Source organism: Pleurodeles waltl, chromosome 4_2 (assembly GCF_031143425.1).
Source record: "Pleurodeles waltl isolate 20211129_DDA chromosome 4_2, aPleWal1.hap1.20221129, whole genome shotgun sequence".
Lineage (NCBI taxonomy): Eukaryota > Metazoa > Chordata > Amphibia > Caudata > Salamandridae > Pleurodeles > Pleurodeles waltl.
The window spans coordinates 787,522,392-787,547,779 of NC_090443.1; the positions used below are offsets into that span (position 1 = coordinate 787,522,392).

The 25,388-nt window shown below is 41.6% G+C and overlaps 1 protein-coding gene across 1 annotated transcript in view; it reads left to right on the top strand.

The window, feature by feature from the left end:
* The window catches only part of NEGR1 (neuronal growth regulator 1), a 2,074,771-nt gene extending 2,049,693 nt beyond the window's left edge, over window positions 1–25,078 (top strand). Inside the window, exon 7 of the mRNA XM_069232442.1 lies at window positions 21,604–25,078. Within this exon, the coding sequence (XP_069088543.1) occupies window positions 21,604–21,728 (125 nt within the window). The 3' untranslated portion in view covers window positions 21,729–25,078. The remainder of the gene's footprint in view (window positions 1–21,603) is intronic.
* Window positions 25,079–25,388: the final 310 nt, after the last annotated feature.

Here is a 25,388-nt window from a genome sequence, read left to right on the forward strand (position 1 = left end):
GTGGTTAGAAGAAACTTGGCTATGGGGTCCGGGTGCAGCAACCTGGCACACACATGTCCTATACTGGGGACGATATATTGATGACTGCTTCATGTTATGGACAGGGGATGAGTCTACACTACGGGAATTTTGGGTATATCTAAATGAGAATGAAGCAAATATTAAATTTACCTATAAGTATAGTACTACTCATTTGGAATTCCTGGATGTGGAACTCTATATAGAGGATGACAAAATAGAAAGCAGACTATATCGCAAACCCACTGCCTGTAATACGTTGCTACACGCCACCAGCTCCCACCCTCGACATCAAATTGAAGCCATTCCAATGGGTGAGATGACAAGAGCGAGGAGAAACTGTAGTAAGAATGAAGAATTTGAGAAACAAATTATAGATATGGGACATAGATTTATAACAAGAGGATATTCGGAGACACTCATATACAAAACCATTAACAAAGTGCGGAATATGTCCCGTAGGCACACTCTAGATCAAGGTATGCACAGAAAAAGTGAAAAACGTACTAGGGATTATAAAATCAGAATTATCTTGGACTTTACAGAAAACTCTCAAAAACTAATTAAAATTATGAACAAATACTGGTATTTATTATGCCAAGATGAAATACTTCATAAATATATAGGAAGAAGACCAGAAGTGGCTTATAGGAGAGGTAATACCCTCAACAACATATTATGTCCAAGTTATCTGGCAGAAAAAACTACAAAAGATTGGCTCACCAGACGAAATTTGGGTTTCTTTAAATGTGGGTCATGTTTGATGTGTAAGTGGGCATGGCAACCCAAAAAAGATGTGGAAGATCAAAGAGGTACCAAAATACTTATTAGTTCTCACATAGATTGCAACACTAAATTTGTTGTATATATGCTTATTTGTGCTTGCGACAAAATATATATAGGTAGCACCATTAGGCCACTGAAAATTAGGATTTCAGAACATTGGAGAGCCATTAATCAAGGAGATGAACGCTATCCCATAGCGTCCCATATGAAAACTTGCACGGCACAAAGTGCTCATACAACGTTTAAATTTATAGGTTTTGATCATTGTGCACTGAATCCACGTGGTGGAAATAGAGAGCTAGAGCTACGCAGAAGAGAATCAAAATGGATTATGAGAATGGGAGCAGTGGAACAGGGCTTAAATACGGACCATGAGATGGAATATTTTTTAGGAGATAATTGATTTATTATTAGGAGAAATATAGGTTCTTTAATACCAGATACATTTCTATCAACCTTTTATGATTTAATGCTGTCTGTAGACATGGTTCACCTATACATGATGCTATGGGGATATTGATCTCGCAATAGTTAAATAAGAAAAAACGGTTTTTGTATTATGTATTTAATGATTGTAGTAATGTGTAATTAGAACAAGAAATGTAGCTCAAAATGTTATTCAGGGAAGGTTACCAAACAGTTGAACACCGAATCTTGATGGGTATTTTGCCAGGAGATGAAGAATAGGGCATAAGAGATTAGTTTTAAGTATGGCTCCATGGATAAAATAACCAAGAATACAGTTTTGTAATAGAGTAGAATATGCTTTTCGGAATAGTATAGTGATAACAACGACAAAACGCTGTATAGTACGATAACTCGGATTAATATTTGAAACTTGGAGTAGTCCGCTCTTTATTTCTATCTTTACTTCCCCGAAATCGGGGAATACAGATAATGTAGTCCGTCCTTTATTTCTAGCTTCTGTGCAATCACGTAAATAGTCGGAAGCCATGACGGCTTCTGCTTAGATTATTTCACCGGCATAGCGTACTCGCTTCGGCACCACGAAGGAATTCTACAGCGTACACGCTTTTCAATTAAATAACCTGGTGAGTTCTAACCATTCGCTTTGACACAGTATAGAATCTGTAGATATAAGTATGATAAATTAGAAAACTAATGAGATATGTTAGCGTTTCTTCGATAAACGGTGCATAGTATTTCATAATGTATAACAATTGGATAAGGTGACTTATGGGAGAGATAATTTAATTTAAAGACGTATTCCTTCTTTATCTGCTTTATAATAACAGTATCCATAAGAAAATTGGAGTTTCTTTGTGACATGTATCTTTGTACTCAGTAACGGTATAATATGCTAGTAACAGCTGTAGGAACTTTGGAGCAAGTTTGTTTAATTACAAATTACTTGGGAGACCTGATCGGTCAGTGTTTAATTATGGGGTCATATTAATTATTGTTTTGTTAAACAATTTTTGTGACATTATACTGCAATGGTATGGGGTTAGGTCTATGAGGTGTACACAATTTTCTTAGAGATGAGGAAACAATTTTCTTTTGGGGATGAGATATATAGAGGTGTAGTCATGAGTTTCTAATAACTATTGATTTTGTTTAATGTAATTGGCATGTAAAATGTGCATTGCGAATTGGGATATTATCGGATTTATGTTACTTCTATGCTTGCAAAAACCTAATTATTTTTCTAATATTAGGCCTACTTTGTTTTGCATATCATCACAATGTGTAACGTTATATATACAATACAATTATAGGAAGTCCTGAGGAAATCCTGGGGGTACTCCCCGGATGAAACACGTGTTGACAGACTAAGGACGACTGATTATACTGATCAACCTTGGAACCAAATTTTGTGAGAGATGAATGGACACTAATGGGAAGATGACCAATTACACTGTTAATGTGGAAGTAAAGTCACATGAGGATACGAATTGAGAACTTTTGATTTAATTACGTATGGACTTTGGATACAATCACATATGGATACATGATTTGGAGTGTTATATACCACCGGGGACTGTGAACTTGACACGGTTATGTTTTGTTTGATCTCTAGACGATCTAATTAATACATTTTTGGATGGGAGACTTCAATACCTGATACTCATTGGCTTTTATATTCAATGCAATTATAAAAAGATCTTGACTTGATACATTGTATGGTTACTATGCCGTTTTGAGTAATTATTACGTGTGCATTTGACTTTGATTTTTAATGACTAGTTTTAGTTGGTGGTGAATTTCATATTATTCAAGATGTAACCCGGGACTGCTGTCACTTGCATAAGCATCAGAATAAGCCAAATTCAGCTCTGTTTTTAGCCAAGCTAGTAAGTGGTCTACATTTAGCAGATCCTTGGTAGCTTGATCACCCTACAGAGCAAGAATTCTCATTCTTCTCTAAATGTTTTAACTCGGCCTCGCTTATCAATTTCGAGAAGAGGCAAAACTGGTATACTCTCAACCCCTCTTTCTGACTACTTAACAAGAGTGACCACTGTGTCAATTGATAAATCCTTATTAACACAGGGAAGCTGTATAGTGCTCATGGCGGTGGCGTTATTAGAGTTTTTGCAAAGGAACGAGGGCACAGCATCTACCACTGCTGTCTGGTGTGCATGCAAGGCCTTTATTTGAGGGGAAGTGATCTCCTAATCAGCCCAAATTAATAAACTGCAATGTGAGAAAATCTCTCTACAACATGATTTAGAGGAAGCTTGTAGAGCAGATTTCATTCTCCATACTATGGATTCCAAAGCTAACTTAGAGGCTGTGGGTCAAAGATGGAGGCAAGTCTTCCTTTCCAAGGAATTAATCAATCAGAATACATACATCTAGAGGAAGCTTGTAGAGCAGATTTCATTCTCCATACTATGGATTCCAAAGCTAACTTAGAGGCTGTGGGTCAAAGATGGAGGCAAGTCTTCCTTTCCAAGGAATTAATCAATCAGAATACATGCTTTCAGCAACTTGACAAGGAAAGTGAACATAGTGGGCACTTTCTGGCTTGGTCAGTTAAAAACAAACAAAATCAAAGGGTCACTAAATCTATCTCTAAAGCAAAATAGTATCACATTGTGATACAGCCTGATCAGATTGGGAATGACTTCCTAGATCACTATGCAGATCGTTATGCCTCCACTATCAATCCCTCGCCTGGAGTAATTGATGTCTTCTTACTTCCAATAAAGTTACCAGAACTGAATAGGGAGCTTCAAGAAATGGTTGGGGCTTTTATTATGATTGCTGAAACTAAGGACGCCATCAACCTCTTGTCTAATGCCAAGGTGTGTGACAATGATGGCCTATCATACGAATTTTATAAAGTATTTTCTGCTCAGCTAGCTAAGTTCTTAACTAAGCTATTAAAGCAAATTCTAGAAGGAGGCAAAATTCCTAGTGAATTCACTGAGGCAGTTATGTAAGCTTCCTGAAGAAGGGCAAGCCTCCTACAGATCCTGGCTCATATAGTTTCATCAGTCTGTTGAACTGTGGTTATAAATTATTTGCTAAAATTCTGACATTAAAACTTGCACCTGCTGCAGTATCAGTGGTACACGGCAACCAAAATGTCTTTTTGCCGGAAAGATATATGAGAAGTAATGCAAATTTTCTCATACAAGCAATCAACTATTATTCTAGCAATAAGATCAAGGCCGCAATAATCATGCTTGATGCTGAAAAGGCCTTTGACCGCGTCCTGTGGGATGTTTTGGGTATCCCTTCAAAGTAGTTAAGCTGTTGAAGAATCTATAAGCCAAGTTTTGGGGTCGAAATTATGATTAATAATCAAACTGTAGGGCTCATTCCAGTAAGAAGAGGTTCTATGAGGCTCTGTCTCACAAGTACTTTTTGCTCTGTTTTTAGACCCCCTTGCCCTTCACTTCCTGGAGCATCAAAACTAAAATTGTTTACTGATGACATAATTCTTCAGTTAGCAGGTAACATTTAAAATATTTGTAACACCTTTAGTAAAACTAAAACATTTTCTGATATTGGAGGTTACAACAGGTCCAACGATCAATAAGATGTATGGGCACTTTTCTTTCCCATCAACTTTCAGATTTGTTCAAGCTAAATTATATTACTATACTGGATAAGGTGCATGCTTTATTAACCAACTGACAAGCTCTACCTCTAAGTACTGTAGGGTGAGTAGCGCTTATTAAAATGTCTTTCTTCCTTTGTTCACTTTTATATTTGAGAATGTGATGATTAAAGTTTGGCAATCCTTCTTCAAAATAAACAGAATCATACACTACTTATTGTGGCAGGGGTAAGAGGCACACACTAAACTATCTAAAATTCAACTCAATATGGAAGATGGAGGTCTAGCACATCCACATATGCTGAAGTATTGTCAGGCAACCTTTTTAGACTGGCTAACTGTATCGAATTGGAACATAGCTTGATGAATTGTTTTTAACTTCAATGTGTGCTCAAAGAAGTAGGCGCCCGGGTTTCCCACTTCCTAAAAATCCTGAAACTCCCCAAAATGATCTTGATACATGCTCCCTTACATTGTGAGTAGTAAATTTAGGCAGCTCCAGGATGAAACCAGTTCCCCTTGCTACGCCCCTTGATTTTTCTAAGGGTGTGTGAGTTGGTTGGACTGTCTTTGAAACAGGGTATCTTTGAGAAGAGGTAAAAGGTTGGCTTTATCAGACTCAACAATATCCCCTTAGCTGGGTGCATAAAATCATGGGGTCTAATAATCTCTGAGAATTTGGGAATATCACCAAATCTGTTTCAGCTGTATCTCCAAATTACCAACCATATGCAGTGTCATACCAAGGTATCTAGCTCAGCTAAGGAAAACATAAACAAAGCCAATTACATGAGCAAACTCACAGGATTGGGGAATTGGTATTGGGTACTATATCTTGGCTTACAAGAGTTGGCCATCTCAGGAGCATTAGCTTCAATCTCACAGATCACGGAAGACAAGTTTTATCTGGTTCCTTGGGGTCGGTACAATGCCGTCAGAGGAGCTAATTTTATAAAAATGGCAGTTTTATTTCTAGATAGGCACTGCACTTTACCCCCCATTGCTTACGTCAAATGTTCCCATCTCCATCAGCAACATGCTTTACATATGGGCATGTGCAACGCGATAGGCCCCATGTTGGGTTTTTCTGCTCGACATTTGCTACTTTTTTAATGAGAATTTTCTCTTCAATAGCGAAAATACTTAAAATCCAAATCATACTAGATGTGCAGGGGGCTCTACTGGGAATACTTACTACTAATCACTATCAAACATAGCAGCAGCAGTGTTGCTTTATCGGGGCTTTGGTCGCTAAGTCACGAATCATTTAAAAGTGGAAGTCCACAGCAGCTCTCAATGTTAAGGCATTGGTCAGTAAAATGTTTCTAGTTTAGCGACAAGAATCTGGGAGGTATAGTGGATGGAATTGACTCTTCTTAGCTCTTTTCTTTCTACATTTTTTCCTTCTATTTTTTCTTTCTCACATTTATGAAAGTTGATTGATTGGAATTATCATATGTAATGTAATGAATTGTTTGATACCTGATTTTAAATTTAAAGGAAGAGTTGTCATTTGGGGGCCACTCACTCCTATCTTGTGAACAGTTTCTGTGCTAAAACATTCATCATTTGCACAAAAATATATCAGGTTTGTAATGGAAGCAATGATGATACACATGAATAGACCAGCCCAGGGTTTAGTGCACTAAACGCAGCTTGTAATGTAATAAAAGGAGGATAAATAATAAATGCATCAATGAAACAGAGCTTTCTTTACTTAACATACAGTGGCCCACTTAATTTCAATTTGGATTATATGCTGTCTGATCAACAAATGAAGATGTTGCCCAGTAAAAATGAAAAATACTATTGGAGTGAAAAAAATAATCCCTTTTTGGATTTACAAGTCTTCTATTCCTTTCAATGTCATTATGTCTGATGCAATGTGCTATTGTGTGTAAGCATAACTTGTGCATACTTGCATAGTTTTGTTTGCATGTGTTACTACATTAAAGCCACAATATTTAACTGTGCTAGTGCTTGTTCTATTCATTGTCTCCTAAACCAAAGGTGTCTTCACCACAGCCTGTTCTTAGACTGGGATTTCAACAAACTTTATTGGCTGCTCTCGCTTCTGTTTCATTGTGAGAACTAAAAAACAGAAAGCATGGGCATTCCACATGGCATGTTATCAACAACTGACTTCCATATTTCAAACCACATGTGCAGTGACTTTGCAGCAGTAGCAGCCGGACCCTACTGTACGTGGTTCAAGTCTGTATTCAGAGGGGGCTGGCCTCCTGCAGAGGGTTGCGCACCAGGACTGTATTGAGTCCCACTACTGTTATGCACTGTCACAAGGCCTACATAGTGGAGGTTGACTGCACACAGAAAGTTGGGTGGAGGGTCTGGCTGCATTTCAGTCCATTAACCTGGCCTGTCCCCTGGCCTGTGTGCTGCCAAAGCCATGCACAGTGGGAGTTAGCTGCTTATGGTTAATTGGACCATAAGCAGCACCTTTGGCAAGGAACTGTTGAACTGTTGAATGTGGTATATGATCTAAAATCCCCTAAAATAGACTACAGATGAGTGAGATTCACAGATGATTCATTCTTCATTTGGAAAGATTACATATGCAAATTGATAGACCTTTTAATTGAGAAACATTGGAATCCATCTTTCACTAATAAAATGAGCTATGTGGAAATTGATCATATGGATATAAAGTTACAAGTATTAGATGGGAATGAAATACAGAGTTTTGACCATAAGGAATCAGGCAGTACTTGCTAAAAGCAGTTGTAGTTCTTAGATATCTAATGAGGTTGACAAGATGTGAAGGAAAGTTTCAAAAGAGAGGATACTCTAGATAGGAATTAATAAAAGCCCCAAGGAAAGTGAAAGCCAGAAAGAGATAAGAACTTTTACGTCCCTCTTCCAGAGGAGACAAGAAGAAAGGGAAGGAGAATCCCTTACCAGAGATCTTTGAGAGATACACTGGTACATAGCCATCTGAGTAAAAAAGATATTTCTATGTAGCTATTTGCATGAATAGACATGTTGGGTGTAATACCTGTAAAACATGTAAAAAGTGTGCTAAATAAACTAAATTTGAATGACCTTACGGAGAAAAGAGAAAGAGTATGAAATCGCTTTTGTGATTTACTGAATTTTATATTTATGTTTTGAAATGTCCCTCCATTTTCAGGTATATGGGGAGCATGATTTTCCCTGTTTAAAAAATGTTCCTTGCACCTCTAATAAATGTTTAAAAAGTGGATCTTTCCTATCTTTCCCTATCCTGTTGACATGTAGATATTAACATCAAAACAATTCATAATAATAAAAGTATTTGGTTTTGACGCTGTTAGAAATGGGGTTTTTGGTTGGCAGTAATGTTACACCCTGTCCAAGCAAAGATCCTTACTCTAGTTAGGGTAGGTCACACACAATCCAAATTATCCTGTGCCCACCCTCTGGAAGCTTGGCACTGAGCAGTCTGGCTTAACTTAGAAGGCAATGTGTAAAGTATTTGTGCAATAAATCATACAATAACACAATATAGCACCACAAAAATACACCACACAGTATTTAGAAAAATATGGATATTTGCAGGTCAAAATGATCAAAGATGCAATAAGTAAATGTAGAGATATCACTGAAAAGTGATATAAAGTGTCTTAAGTCTTTTTAAAGCAAACAAAGGGCCTGATTCTAACTTTGGAGGACGGTGTTAAACCGTCCCAAAAGTGGCGGATATACCACCTACCGTATTACGAGTCCATTATATCCTATGGAACTCGTAATACGGTAGGTGGTATATCCGCCACTTTTGGGACGGTTTAACACCATCCTCCAAAGTTAGAATCAGGCCCAAAGTCTCTTTCAAGCAAAAAATCTCCGCAAAGGGCCGCAGAGGAGGAGAAGCGTGGAACTAAAGGAGTGTGCGTCGATTTCTCAGGCCACGCACGGCGATGCATCCACGCAGGGATGGCTGTGCATCAATTTCCGGCGCTTGGTCAGGGATCATCTTCGGTTTGCGGGGTTTTCAGACCCCCCGGGGTCTGTGCATGGAATCCTGGAGCGAATTCACAAGTGCTGTGTTGTTCCAGTGGGCATTGCGTGGAAGTTTCTTCCGCACAGCAGGCGCTGCGTCGATTTCCCCTCTGGAAGTCGGGCTGCGTCGTCCCAGGTCGGCAGTGCGTTGATCCGGTGGGCTGTGTGTCGAAGTGCCGGTCGCAGCGCTGGCGCCGCATCGATCTTATCCTTGTGAAGTCACGCTGTGTCATCCTGGTTCGGCGTGCAGTGAATTTCTCACCATGGGGCAGGCTGTGCATCCGTTTTAGCAAACTGTGCATTGAAGTTTTGCTGCACAAGGAGTTCAGTTGTCTTTTTGGTCCTGAGACTTCAGGGAACAGGAGGAAAGCTCCATCCAAGCCCTTGGAGAGCACTTCTTCACCACATCCAGAGAGCAGCAAGGCAGCAGACCAACAGAAAGGCAGCAGTCCTTCACAGAAAGCAGTCAGGTGAGTCCTTTGGGCAGCCAGGCAGTTCTTCTTGGCAGGATGCAGGTTCTGGTTCCAGTTACCTTCTCCAGGAAGAGTCTCTGAGGTAGAGCGGCTACCCCAAGAAGTGTCTAAAATCTGTGGGTTTGGGTGCTCTTCTTACACCCATTTTGGCCTTTGAAGTAGGCTTACTTCAAAGGAAAGTCTCACTTGATTGTGAAATCCTCCCTTGCCCAGGCAAGGCCTCAGACACACACCAGGGGGTTGGAGTCTGCATTGTGTGAGGGCAGGCACAGCACTTTCATGTACGAGTGACCACTCCTTCCCTCCCTCCTAGCACAGATGGCTCATTGGAATATGCAGGCTACACCCCAGCCCCCTTTGTGTCACTGTCTGGAGAGAGGTGCAAACAACCAAACTATCAAACTAACCAAGTTAGGGAATCCCCAAACAGGCAGAGTCACAAAATGGTTCAAGCAGGAAAATGGCCACTTTCTAAAAACACACAATCTTAAAATCAACTTTACTAAAAGATGTTTTTTTACAATTGTGAGTTCAGAGGTCCTAAACTCCATGTGTCTAGCTGCTCCCACAATGAATCTATGCTATAATCATGTTTAAAGGCAGTCCCAATGTTAACCTATGAGAGAGATAGGCCTTGCAACTGTGAAAACTGAATTTGGCAGTATTTCACTGTCAGGACATATAAAACACAATAGATTTTGTCCTACATTAACCATACACTGCACCCTGCCCAGGGGGCTAACTAGGGCCTACCTTAGGGGTGTCTTAGATGTAGGAAAAGGGAAGGGCTAGGCCTTGCAGCTGGGGACACTTGCCAAGCCGAAATTACAGTTTAAGACTGCACACACAGACACTGCAGTGGCAGGTCTGAGATATGATTACAGTGCTATTTATGTTGGTGGCACAATCAGTGCTGCAGGCCCACTAGTAGCATTTGGTTTACAGGCCCTGGGCACCTCTAGTGCACTTTACTAGGGACTTACTAGTAAATCAGATATGCCAATCATGGATAAACTAATTAACAGTACAATTTACTCAGAGAGCATATGCACTTTAGCACTGGTTAGCAGTGGTAAAGTGCTCAGAGTTCAAAAGCCAACAAAAACAGGTCAGGAAATATAGGAGGAAGGAGGCAAAAGGTTTGGTGATGACCCTGCAAAAAGGGCCAGGTCCAACAGACACAATATGAAGGATTTCAAGAGGAAGATACAGTGAGAACCCCTTGAGACATTCAGGCCCTCATTTCGAGTCTGGCGGTCCTAGGAAAGCCAGACTCACGTGGCGGTCAGACCGCCACTAAGGCCTCCACATTATGACCGTGTGGAACGCGCCATTGTCAGACTGTGGGCCCTGCAACTGTTTTGCTGGGCAATGGCCTGGCGGTGATGGTGGCCTTAAGCTGTCAGGGCAGCTCTGCAAGCAGACAGTGAAAAGCGCAACGGGTGCTGTTGCACCTGACGCATCACAACATTGCCACTGGCTCTATCACAAGCCAGCATCAATGTTCTGGGCTGTTTCTCGATGGGCCTGTGGGAAACTCATAATAGAGGACATGGGAGGGCTGCCACATACGAGATGACCCGACCACTGGAGATTGGCAGATGGGATTTTCCACCCGCCAAACTCATAATCAGGACCTCTGAGTCACAGTGTATTTTAGTTTTGAATTGTAAATATTCTGGTGAGTTGAATATGCTTGATGATTTGACTGTGCATATATTATGATGCATACAATAGTAGCTATGTTGACTTAAATGTGATTTGGTTTTTGATATACTGACTTGACAACTTGTAAATAAAATGAAGGGATTCATTAGTTAGGCCTAATAGAATCATTTGGAGCATCAAAAGCCCACTAATGAGGAGCCTGTATAGGTGAGTTCAAATAAGAAGTGACAGTATGAGGTATTTTAGAGAATGGAATATACTTTATACTAACATTGTTCTGATTAATAACATTTCTGGCCAGATCTTGTGTTTGGTGGTTAGAACAGACTGTGCTCCATTTTGAAGGTGGTGTAGGACATTGACTGTCAAAACAAGGTGATCACCGCCTGGTCAGTGGTGCTCTCTGTACCTTGACAGTGACCACCATAATTGTTATTCATTGGTATAAATGTGAGTGATGGAAGATGGGTTATTGGTAAGGGCAGGTAGGTACCTACACCTAGCAACAAGCCTCTAACCTCCACTTAGGTCCAGTTAGGTCTCAGTAAATTAATCCCAGCTCAACCCTTGGTAGCTTGGCAACGAGCGTCAAGGCTTAACTTAGGAGACAGAGTGTAAAGCATTCAAATATCACAAAACAGTAATTAAATAAAACACAGGAAACAGTTAACGAATAAAATCGGATAAGGGGAACCGGAGATATGAATTTTTAAAGAATTATTATTTTTCTAGCCCTTAGAAACAAAAAGCGCCAATCGGGTCATCTGGTTGCACCTCGACCGGGGCAAAGTCAAAGTTTCAGGCCGACCGCGATGAAGCCCTGCTCGGCTACAGGTCGCGGGAGGCCTCGGTTAAAAAGTTACCTTCTGACTTAGTCTTTATTTTGAAGATTTTCTTCAGCGGGACGAACCTGCCAGTCCAATCCGACCTCCTGGAGCCCTTCTCCGGATACGCGATGCTGGATTCCTCGGTGGAGATTTTTACCTTCGGACTTAGTCGTTTTTTCGAGGTGAAAATCCTTCGACCGGGGTAAACCTGGATCTTGATCCGACGTCCATGGAGCCCTTCTCGGATACGATGGCTGGAAGGTCCCGGTCAACTTTTTACCTTCGGACTTAGTCTCTTTTTCGGAGATTTTTTTTTACCGGGACGAACCACCAAATCAGGCGGGTCGCGGTTGAGGCAAGCCGGCTAGAATTGCCGCGGCGGGTCGGTCCCTCTATGGAGCTTTTTTACAAAAATTCTCCAAACTTCTCCAAACTTCTGGGGCTTCACCCATATGTCCTTTTAAGGTTCTTTTGGGGTCCACAGCTCACCCCAAGGGTCCAGAAGTTCTGAGATGGTCCTTGGGGGGTGTGGACTACAACTCTCAGAATGCACCTGGCACAAACTCCTTTTTGGCCACTGGGCAGTGGTCAGCTGGTCGCTTTCTTCAGGAGTTGGTGCAGGGGGACTCTGGTTAGCAATTTTTCACCTGTAGCAAACAGGGAGTCCCTCCTTGAACCAGTTGAAGCCAGGCAAAGTCCTTCTTGTGGTGAAGCCCAAGTGTGCAGCTGGTGCAGTCCTTCTGAGTGCAGGTTCCAGGTGCAGGCCAGGGGTCCAGCAGGGCAGTCCTTCTTCTCCTTTAGTTCTTTCTTGTTGAAATCTTGTGGGGATCTGAGGTGTGGGTGCAGGTCTGCCAGTTTTATCCTTGCTCCTGGGTGAAAAGCAGGGGGGTCCTGATTCTCCAATCAGGTACAGGGTCGTCCCCCTGTGATGACCACTTCCTGGGAAGTGTGGCAAAAATCCATCCCAGAAGGCAACATTCTCTAAAAATCCATCATGGCTGAATCTGATTTTTGGAGGTTACATCTGGCTGAGCCCACCCACTGGTGTGGCTAAAAATCATAAACACACCCCTCTCCTGCCCTCTCCTAATCTAATCAAGGGGGCACCTAGTTGTCTGGGGTTGCAGGATGTGGGGGTGTTGTTGGGTGCTCCAAATGTCCTTCTCTGCCTTTGAAGACCAGTTTGGCAGCCCTCCCCCTTCTTGCCTCACCATCTGCTGAGGGGAGATTCTCTCCCACAGGCACATTTCACACCTCATCAAGGCAGCTTGGCTAAGCTGCTGCAGGCTGGCCAATCAGAGCACAGCAGCAAAAACAATGCAGGGCTGAAATTGGAAACTTTTTAGGTAAAGTCTAAAACTTTTTACCTGAACAAGTTATATTAAATCCAACAACTGGAAGTTGTGGGATTTATTACAACAATTAATTTGATACCAAATTCTTGGTATGCAACATTTAAGGAGACTTTAAAATTTAAAATAAAGTCTCCCCATTCTAGCCTATGAAGGCCATTTACTTCAATGAGGGAAAAACGAATTTGGCTGTTTTTACCTCACCAGGGCTTATAAATCTATTTTTATAAAGTCCCTGCTTATAGTTACATGGCACCCAGCCCTAGGGGCACATAGGGCACACCTTAGGGGTGACTTATATGTAAAAATAAGGTAGTTTAAGACTTTGGAACTACTTTTAATTCCAAAGTCGAATTTGCATATAACTTTAATTTAAAAGCAGCCAGCAAGGCAGGCCTGCCTTTAAAATGACCCTGGGCACCTCAGCAGTGCACCTATGTGTGCACCACCTATGCTGTGGTCCCTAAACCTACATGCCCTACCATATACTAGGACTTATAGGTAGGTTAACTTAGCCAATTATAATTAGCCTAATTTGCATATCCATTTTACACAGAGCACAGGCCCTGGGACTGGTTAGCAGTACCCAGGGCACCATCAGAGTCAGGAAAACACCAGCAAAAAGTGGAAAATGGGGGCAAAAAGTTAGGGGGCCTCTGCAATCAGCCCTGTTTTCTCACACAAGCCCCCCCCAGCCCACACGCCCAGGAGACTCAGCCCAACCCTGGGAGAGTCTTCCTGGCTTGTTAGGCGAGGAAGACAGTGAAGAAAACTGCCTGTCCCTTTGCAGGGCCTACTCTGCCTTACATCCTCCTGTCACGGTCACTCCCTCTGGGTAGTGAAGCCATCCCAACAGTGAAAGGACCCATCTCAAACTGAAACTTCCCTCTAGGGGGGTCTTCCTCCTCTCTCTCTGCCAACTTGGGTAGTGAGGTGCCACCCTCCCCTACTCCTAACTTTGCTAGGGCAACACCTACCTTACCCAAAGAGGTCACCCAAAACTTGAGCAACCCCACCATGACCAACAGGGTCAGGGGGCCTACTTTGCTATTGGCCCTGGGGTCTGCCTCCCAGGCCAAGTACAGTGCTGCCAGGAAGGCTAGCACCCAGCAGAGGCTACTGACAGCGGTCAGTACCCAGAACCACACCCTAAGCTCTCCACTGACAGGTGGCTGAGCTGCTTTAGGGGCAACTATGGGGCCCTGGCACCTCTCTTGCTGTCTAGAGTGGGGGGCTACCACCTCCTGTGGCAGACACCCTCCTTCCACTCTCCCTTCTGTCAGTGCAGGGGCAACACCCTGCATCTGGACAGCTGCCTGACTACTCAGGACTTCCTTGGGGTCAGGTGAGGCCTCACCAGTGCCAATTCTGGGCTCCCCCACTACTGGGGCAGAAGGCCTTTGGCTCCCTGGAACTCTCTTTAAGAGTGGCCTACCCTTCCTTTTCTTCTTTCCTTTTCTTGGGGACCCCTGTCTCCTAACTGTAGGGACTGACTCCCCAGGACTTTGGTTTGGGGGGGCGCCCTGGGCGACCGCCCCAACTGGGACCAGACCCACCTCTGGGAGGTCATTGCCCAGGATACAATCTAGGGAGAGGTCAGCACTGACTACCACCCTAAACCAGTCAAGGATACCCTCCCTCTCTAGGGGCACTATGGCTACAGGTTTGGAGGTGACCTCCCCTGTGGCTATCCTGACTTTCCTTGTCTCTCCTGGGACATACATGTCTGGGGTCACTAAACGGTCACTCACTATAGTGTGACTGGCACAGGTGTCTCTCAGGCCAGTGGTAGGGATCCCATTTACCTGAATGGGGTGGAAGTGCCTACTTCCACCCTCAGGGATCACCAGCTTACCATCTGGTCCTGTCTCCCAGCTCAATGCTAGGAGGACTTCATCATCTGAGGAGTCCTCCTCCATGGCTACACTGGTCAGCCCAGTGCTAACCACTTTCTTTGGACAGGCTGCATCTCCTCTGAAGTGACCTGTCTGCTGACAGTCAAAGCAAGCCCTACTGTCCAAGAGCTTTTTTAACCCTGGGTCTCCCTGTCTCTGCTTGTCAGAGTGGGAGTGGGATTTACTCTCCTCCTTCTTAGGGTTCTGGGGTACAGAGGGAGTCTCTGTGGTGGGCTTACCACCTCCCTCCTTAGGTTTTTGGGGACCTGCCCCCCCCCTTCTTGGAGTCTCCTCCCTGAGACTTGACAACCACCCTGGTTCTCAACCACTCATCAGCTGCCTCCCCTAGCTCTCTAGGGTTGGTCTGCTTAGAGTCCACTAGATGCTGGCGTAACCTTTCTTGGGTACAATTGGTCAAGATGTGCTCTCTCATGATCAGATTGTATAACCCCTCATAAGTATTTACTTTGTCACCAATAATCCAGCCCTCTAGTTCCTTAAGTGAGGTGTCTACAAAGTCAACCCAAGACTGGGTATTGACCTTCTGGATGTTCCTGAACTTCATTCTATACTGCTCTGGGGTCAGACCAAACTTCTTGGTTAAGCACCTCTACATACTAGGGTACGAATCTGCCTCCTCCCCCCTTAGGGTCAGAAGCCTATCCCTCCCTGAGTTGGGGACCAACTCCCACAAAAGGGAACCCCAGTATTGAGGCCTAACCCTTCTCATTTGGAGTGCCCTCTCAAAGGCCTCCAACCACTTGTCTATATCATCCCCCTCTACATAAGCAGGAACCACCCCCTTGGGTAATCTGGGGCAAACTCCCCCCCCATGGACACCTCAACTTCTCTGTCACTGCCACCATCTCTTTTCTCTTTCTTTGCCCACTTTTTCTTTTCTAGGGCCAGCTTGTCTGCTTCCAAAGCTATGTATGCTAGCTGGGCCTCCAGCTCTCTTTCCCTGATGGATGGGTTCTCTCCTCCTGAAGGGACCCCCTTCCCACCACTAGCTTTGGATCTGCCCCTAGTGACTGTATGTACTGAGGACCGATCTTCCTCATCCTCACTTAGGCTCAGATGCCCTCTCTCCCCTGAGTGGTTAGAGCTAGCATCCTCCCCTGTTTCTCCCTCCTCTGGAGCTTCCCCTGGGTCTACCTCTTGGGCCTCAGCCCATGCTGTCAGGGATTTGATCAGGACTTGCTTCCTGAGGTCAGTGGTTGCAGGCAACCCTCTTTCAGTACACAACCCCCTAAGCTGGACTACTGTCAGTGTGGGTAGGCTAGCCAGGTCAAGCTCCATGGTTCCCTAGTTTTGTGTCAACAAAAACTTTTTGCAAAAATTGGAAACATTAATTTAGAAAAATTACCAAAATTCAATAATAGAAATTAATCAAAATTAAAAATTAAAAAAAAAAAAAAAATTTTTTTTTTTTGCACTAAGACAATTTAAAGGATTTTTAATTTGTTTTACTTAAAACTGTAACATGATACTGAACACAAGTACAGGATCCCACCGCTGCCACCAAAAATGTTGGAAGATGGGTTATTGGTAAGGGCAGGTAGGTACCTACACCTAGCAACAAGCCACTAACCTCCACTTAGGTCCAGTTAGGTCTCAGTAAATTAATCCCAGCTCAACCCTTGGTAGCTTGGCAACGAGCGTCAAGGCTTAACTTAGGAGACAGAGTGTAAAGCATTCAAATATCACAAAACAGTAATTAAATAAAACACAGGAAACAGTTTAAAAATCCAAAACCAATTTATAAAAATAGTTTATATTTTTATCTTTAAAATGACACCAAAACTAATAAAATCGGATAAGGGGAACCGGAGATATGAATTTTTAAATAATAATTATTTTTCTAGCGCTTAGAAACAAAAAGCGCCAATCGGGTCATCTGGTTGCACCTCGACTGGGGCAAAGTCAAAGTTTCAGGCCGACCGCGATGGAGCCCTGCTCGGTTACAGGTTGCGGGAGGCCTCGGTTAAAAAGTTACCTTCTGACTTAGTCTTTATTTTGAAGATTTTCTTCAGTGGGACGAACCTGCCAGTCCAATCCGACTTCCTGGAGCCCTTCTCCGGATACGCGATGCTGGATTCCTCGGTGGAGATTTTTACCTTCGGACTTAGTCGTTTTTTCGAGGTGAAAATCCTTTGACCGGGGTAAACCTGGATCTTGATCCGACGTCCATGGAGCCCTTCTCGGATACGATGGCTGGAAGGTCCCGGTCAACTTTTTACCTTCGGACTTAGTCTCTTTTTCGGAGATTTTTCTTTACCGGGACGAACCACCAAATCAGGCCGGGTCGCGGTTGAGGCAAGCCGGCTAGAATTGCCGCGGCGGGTTGGTCCCTCTATGGAGCTTTTTTACAAAAATTCTCCAAACTTCTGGGGCTTCACCCAGATGTCCTTTTAAGGTTCTTTTGGGGTCCACAGCTCACCCCAAGGGTCCAGAAGTTCTGAGATGGTCCTTGGGGGGTGCGGACTACAACTCCCAGAACGCACCTGGCGCAAACTACTTTTTGGCCACTGGGCAGTGGTCAGCTGGTCGCTTTCTTCAGGAGTTGGTGCAGGGGGACTCTGGTTAGCAATTTTTCACCGGTAGCAAACAGGGAGTCCCTCCTTGAACCAGTTGAAGCCAGGCAAAGTCCTTCTTGTGGTAAAGCCCAAGTGTGCAGCTGGTGCAGTCCTTCTGAGTGCAGGTTCCAGGTGCAGGCCAGGGGTCCAGCAGGGCAGTCCTTTTTCTCCTTTAGTTCTTTCTTGTTGAAATCTTGTGGGGATCTGAGGTGTGGGTGCAGGTCTGACAGTTTTATCCTTGCTCCTGGGTGAAAAGCAGGGGGGTCCTGGTTCTCCAATCAGGTACAGGGTCGTCCCCCTGTGATGACCACTTCCTGGGAAGTGTGGCAAAAATCCATCCCAGAAGGCAACATTCTCTAAAAATCCATCATGGCTGAATCTGATTTTTGGAGGTTACATCTGGCTGAGCCCACCCACTGGTGTGGCTAAAATTCATAAACACACCCCTCTCCTAATCTAATCAAGGGAGCACCTAGTTGTCTGGGGTTGCAGGATGTGGGGGTGTTGCTGGGTGCTCCAAATGTCTTTCTCTGCCTTTGAAGACCAGTTTGGCAGCCCTCCCCCTTCCTGCCTCACCATCTGCTGAGGGGAGATTCTCTCCCACAGGCACATTCCTTTGTGTGAAGCCAGGCCACTTCACACCTCATCAAGGCAGCTTGGCTAAGCTGCTGCAGGCTGGCCAATCAGAGCACAGCAGCAAAAACAATGCAGGGCTGAAATTGGCAACTTTTTAGGTAAAGTCTAAAATATTTACCTGAACAAGTTATATTAAATCCAACAACTGGAAGTTGTGGGATTTATTACAACAATTAATTTGATACCAAATTCTTGGTATGCAACATTTAAGGAGACTTTAAAATTTAAAATAAAGTCTCCCCATTCTAGCCTATGAAGGCCATTTACTTCAATGAGGGAAAAACGAATTTGGCTGTTTTTACCTCACCAGGGCTTATAAATCTATTTTTATAAAGTCCCTGCTTATAGTTACATGGCACCCAGCCCTAGGGACACATAGGGCACACCTTAGGGGTGACTTATATGTAAAAATAAGGTAGTTTAAGACTTTGGAACTACTTTTAATTCCAAAGTCGAATTTGCATATAACTTTAATTTAAAAGCAGCCAGCAAGGCAGGCCTGCCTTTAAAATGACCCTGGGCACCTCAGCAGTGCACCTATGTGTGCACCACCTATGCTGTGGTCCCTAAACCTACATGCCCTACCATATACTAGGGACTTATAGGTAGGTTAACTTAGCCAATTATAATTAGCCTAATTTGCATATCCATTTTACACAGAGCACAGGCCCTGGGACTGGTTAGCAGTACCCAGGGCACCATCAGAGTCAGGAAAACACCAGCAAAAAGTGGAAAATGGGGGCAAAAAGTTAGGGGGCCTCTGCAATCAGCCCTGTTTTCTCACAGTGAGGTTATAAGCTTTGCATTTAGAGCACAGTTTAGGATTTACAATTCTGTTGTGCGAGTTACAGATTATGTTCCAAGCCATAACTTGCAAATGTCAGTGGTTACTTGGTTTTAATTCATATCAATAACTGCTCAATTGTGTTTTTAGCTTCATTTTTGTGTTTGTTTTATGTCCACTCCAACCATAACATTTTTCGAGTAGCTGAATGGGTTTCATGTTCATATGCCACATCCAAGGGTTCCCAGAGCCCAATCCTCTGCATGTGGCCAATCCCTCTGCACACTACATGAAGTAGGAGTTGACTGCAGTTCGTGCACCCAACTCTGTGTCTATGCCTCAGAGCCTTTGGCTATGCACGGTGTGGGTTGGTGACATGGCTTGACCTCTTGAATCAGGAGTTAGGTGCAGTTGTTAGCCTTCCACAGCGGGGTTAGTTGCAGGCAAGGCCCTGAATCATCCCCACCCCAGATGTGTAATGCACCATCATGTAGAGACTTCAGCATGCATTGTGGGGATTGTCCACAGGGTGTGGCCTAGGGCAATGGAGGTTGGCCACAAGGCCTGACCTCCCATCCACCCTGGCTGCCAATACCCACCTCAAATGGCCTTTGGTTGTGTGCATCAAAGGTTGACTCCAGGGAATAGATTGTCACTAGGCTCTGCTCCCAACCCACCATGTGTGGCCAATGACCATATACGCCTATTGGCCAGTGCAGATTACTTTTCTCATTTTTTAGTGAATTTGTTGATCCAGTAATGGGCATATGAATTCTGGATCCTCTTTGGATTTTCAGGAGCTGGAGGTGGGGAGGAAAAGGATTACATACATAATTTCTTTGGTTCCCTTTGGTCCCCCATATGGACCTGGGGGTTAGGGTGTACTCACCCTTCTCCCTTATGACCAATTTCTTCTGATTTTAACACCATATTGCTTGTTACACCATGTTGGGGAATGGAGGCTGAAACTGAAATATTTCTTTGATGACTGGCAGAAAGAATGTAGTTGATTCAAGGATCCACTGCTTGAATTGTAAATCCCTAATGCAAGGATGCAGAAATCAATTGTTAAACATAAATAACAGCATACTTACAAGTCCCTTGTGCCACCTGAGAGCCGCCGTAGTATCCTTTTTTGACGATAAGGCCACGCTAAGGTGGTTTTTCTCCCACACCATATTTACAAAGTGGCGCAATGTTTGCATTGCACCACTTTGTAAATCCTTAGGCCACATTATGCCTGTGTCAGGCATAATGTGTGCAGGGAGGCTAAAAAAAATGTTGCATTGAAAGTTACAAGATTTCAATGCACTATTTATTCCCATAATTTTTAACACCTGCTCATAGCAGGCGTTAAAATGACTCTCACTTTATATTGAATTGGCCTCCCTGTGCTTTGCTGCAATAATGTCAACATTGTTGATGCTAGTGTAGCAAAGCACCACAATAGCCTCAAAGATTTTAACCCTACTGTGCTAACGACTGCCATGGAGCACTGTATTGTAAATATCGCGCAACTAACTTGTTGTTAGGTGGCTTTAGCAGGGGTGCTGGAGTGCAAGAAAAGTGGCACATCCGCAGTGAAGCACCACTTATTAGTAAATATGTCCCATAGTTTAAAAAATATAAATATTATTAATGCATAACAATTAATATCGTTCTCCTTTGCGGGTTATAAGTTCTGTTATACTTCCTCTCACACCTCGTTTTCCTAACCACTGTCAGTTGTATCACACCATTGAGTTCTAAGCAGTTGCATATCTGATTGTTAAATATCGTATGGGGATGTCTTTTTATTGCCATGCTGAAAATTGCATTGTACTTCAGAGTAAGGCAGTTTGCCAAAAATGTACCAGAAATTTGTGAACCTACGATGTGGAAGTTCTTTGTTGAGAGTGAGAATACAGCGTCTCAGGCTGTACAAAGAATCATTTGTGAATTACCTTGCTAAACAGTTTTAGGGTAGGGCACGAGGTGTAAGAATATACTATTGTGGTGAATTCCCTTTATACTTCAGTATTTATGATTTTTCTCAGTCTGTGTAATATAAAGTGGTTGAAAAAGCCATAGTCAAATTAGATGAACCCCATGCTACTTTAAACTTAACATGTACTTGCAGCTTGAAAGAAGATGCCTATTAATTACTTCACAATTTTGTCAATCTCACTGGCTTGGTTTGCAAAAGTGTATGATAAAGTTTTAGACATGTTAGATTATGGATCATTAACTATTCAACTGATATTCCAATAAGGGATAGCATGAATCTTGTTTATGAAAAGTCTAGCATTGAAATCTACCTCTTTGCAAAACTGTTATTGGCAAAAGTATTAATGTTCTCATGGCTTTGAGCACATCAATGATTTATTTTTTATACTTCATAAGGAATGTATTGTCTGCAAGATAATTACAAATATTTACATTGGTAGGTCTTTCTACAGTTCTTATTTCCTTTATCAACTGAAAGTTAACTCATTTGACAGATGTGCCTGATATTTAGAAACATGAATGAGTATTTAAACTTCTTCCTCACTTTTTGTCTTTATTTCTTTCTTTATACAGCTCCAAGTTCAGCCCAATATGGAATAACTGGGAGTGCCGGTACAAGATTCCCCTGCTGGCACCTTGTGCTTACGCTGTCCTCTTTCACCAGCATACACTACTTGAAGAGTGATATTCTACATTAAATATAAAAAAACATAAACAGCTTTAGAGACTTCTCTGAAAATGCTGAGGAGGGGATCTAATCCGGAATAGTCAGTGGCAAGCAGCTTTGAATATATCAGCAGTACTTACAAGGGGATTGTCACCTTCTATAGGATTGCTCAGTGTGTAAATACCATGGATCTACCAATTTTTTGATTAGCTGCATTACCTTGTGACACAGTATACATTGTCCTTTTTAAGATGCAGAAGCTCTGGAATTACCTTAAAGAGAATGTAATTGTGAGTCAATTTTGTCATCTACTGGTCTCAATAATATTCATTGTCTGTTGATTTTAGGTCATAGTTTTCAAAAGGAAATGTGCTGTGAAAATAATTTTCCTTGAGATCGAGGGACAAGGTCCCTTTCCTATATCAATGGAAGTTAATTTGCATTGGAATATTTCACTTTTGGTATCATGTACAAACTAAGTATGGTTGCCTTTGCCACATATAATCATACATGTAGGTTTTCTGCTAGCATGATATTCAGGTGTCAGGAACAAGCCTTGTAAAATGACTGCATGCGTGCAGTTGTGCTACATTATTGTACATTCAGCATGGTTGTGCCTTTATGAGCTAATGCTTCTCTCTAACTCGCCATAATAAAATGGGCTTTAGTTCTTTCTAGCCTAACCTGGGAGTTAGGGCACAATGGCTGGCAGAAAATGCATCGTCCCTCGTAAACTGACATGGAAAAACCCTTTCAAGTCATTAACATTATTGTCCATTTTTATAAGTGTTCTGTCAATAATACATAATACGACTGGTGGTAAGATGTGACTATGTAGTTGATACATGACTATAGCTGGATAACCTAATATAGGACTGATCAATATTTATACAGGCTGTAGTTGCAACCAAACAAGAATAAGACTGTTCAAGTATGCATTTTAGTAATGAAGCTTAAACCACTTAAGTATCAATAACAATGTAAAAAAGTACTGCTTTTCAGCAGTCCATTTTGTGAACAAATGGTTCTACTTTTTAAAACAGTGAACCAAAGAGAAATATGTGAATTATAAAACAAAAATGTTACCACACTTTGAAAACTCAGACTCCAAGCCCAGCTGGAAAATGTGGTTTCAAATTTTTTTTTTTAGCATTACTCCTATGGCCAATGAACATGCCAAAGCTAATACCTAACAAGACACAAACCTGTAATGTTGTATTACCTAGAATTAAGCAAGAAAGAAATGATATCATCATATTTGAATGTCTATATCAAGTGAACCTCTGAAGTATCATTTTGATTATTTTTCAATTCCTTCTATATGTAATGTTCTAATGGAAATAAATGATCACTGTTTACAAATTCCACACAATAATTGGTGCATGAGACATTAAAAAGAGTACAGCTTTTGTGTTTATATACTGAATCCATGGAATATGGTGGCTTAAGATGTTCCAAATGATGAAATGCTTCACAATTCCTAAAGTGTGTTTGGTGATTTCAGAGCCCTGCATCTTCAAAATTCTTAGACATAATTCTTGAAGTGTGTTAGAAAGTGAAAGTCAATTTTATTGGCCAATGCTGTATGGATCTGTATTGTTCTTACACTTGCTTTTGTATTGTTGATTTTGTATTGTTTTTGGTACAGTTAGCTCATAAAACACAAAATCTGCATATTCACACACGGCCCTATTAGGAAAGTTCTCACATTCATGACCTTTCAGAGAGAAAACTTTGACAAATAGGGTGTGAAATGTTTACAAATGCAAGATTGTTCAATATTTCTAAGAATCATAACAAAGACGTTCATGTTTTGAAATTGCAAAGAACATTTTAGGGCCTCATTTAAAAGTGTATGAAACCTCTCTCAAAGCTGAGAAATTGCACTATTGAGTGATTTGCAAAGGATAAACCCTTATGGAGAACGTGATAAGTCAAATTTTATTTGCTCAATTGTTGTCATTGCAAAGCCTTCATGAACAGGATGTGTGGAATAAATAAAGCATGGAGCCATTATTCATGCAAGTCCTGAACTGTATGAGAGCCTCACTAAACCCAGTGATTGGCTGCTGCCTCAACAACCAAGGTCCAGTGGCCATCATGTTACAAGTATATAACACTAAATTCTTGGAGTGGCATCAACTTCCAGCTATAGCCTTTATTTCTAAAGGTCTGTAGCAGTGAAATGACTGCTAATTATTTGTAGAGATCATATGGTAACTGAGCCACCAAATACAATCATCATGTTAAGGTATAACTCATGTTTGGAAATCTGTAGAGAAGGAATAGTAATGTCCCTGCCAATGTTCTATGTGAACTTATTATAAATAACCAAGTGCATTGTGAGTGTCTGTGGGTAGAAGACAATGTACAGTGCAGTCATGATTAGCCTTTGTCAGTTTAAGGAGAGAAACATTTGTTTACAAATTGACATTGATTTGGCCCGCACTTTTGGGCTTTCGAGGCTCATAATCAAACTTTAAATGGTGGACACTAAATGTGAGATTTTGATAATGTGTTATTCTCTCACAGTACAGTCTACTAATGTGTGATATAAGTGTCAAAAAGAGTGTTTACAGATCATGCAAAACATGTCAAATGTTCTATATCATAGCAGGTTTTTTTATTGACTTATCAATTTTACTATCAATTTACATGCTATTTCATTTTGATGAACCCACTATGGTAATACAAAAAGTACCAAACAGTAATGACAGCCGAAAAGATGTCAACAACATTCAACATATTTTAATTATATTGTCAGTATTATATTGTACTCCCAACATTGCACTTGATATTACAGCACATTTTTGCTATCTGGGCTACTTTCCAAAATCATTGTAAACAAGCAAGATAAGGAATGATAGGTTCAACTTTAAAAAAAAAGATACGAAATAATGATGGCTATAAAATTATTGTAAAAGCATTTGATGATAAGATGCAAGCTGTAGTTGTTTAGTTTTGAGAATAAATTACTTTGCTGAAACTACACAATTTCAGTGCATACATTCAGACACACGCCATTGATATCAAGTTAAGAAAGAAAATGGAATGTATGTGTATCCTGTGTTAATAACACATTAATAAATTATGGAAGATACAATGTGCAGGAAAATGTGTTTATTATATTTACTGTACAACCCAGAACATGAATAAATGGCTAACGTATATGGATTGCATGAAATGACAAAATTTGTATCCTGCTGGTATCATGAATAGTAGAAAATATTATGTATAATATATTCCTTTAAAACTGTGTATTATGACATTGCTACACGTCACTGGTATTACATTAATTTTGTTTCAAATCACTTGGAAACTTTTCGTATATATTTTTGTGGTAGTGTTACATAAAACAATAAAGACTACACACAATTCGTACATTTGATGTATTGTGTATTATTATTTTGGGTAACTGCTTCAATCTGTGTCAAAGAATTGGTAGAAGGTAAATAATTTTTAAGGGGCTCGCAAAAGATTTTGTTATGATCTGTTTTGTAATAAAATTTCATTTCCATGCACTCACTCACCTCCTTATAACCCTTTCTGCTATTTATATTGATTTCACTACAGACAATCCAGGTTAAACAGAAAATCATTATGATGTAATTTGTTTACATAAAACATCATTCAATCATAAAGCAGTACACAAAATATATTAAAATGTAGTCTTCAAAACTAAGATTACTGT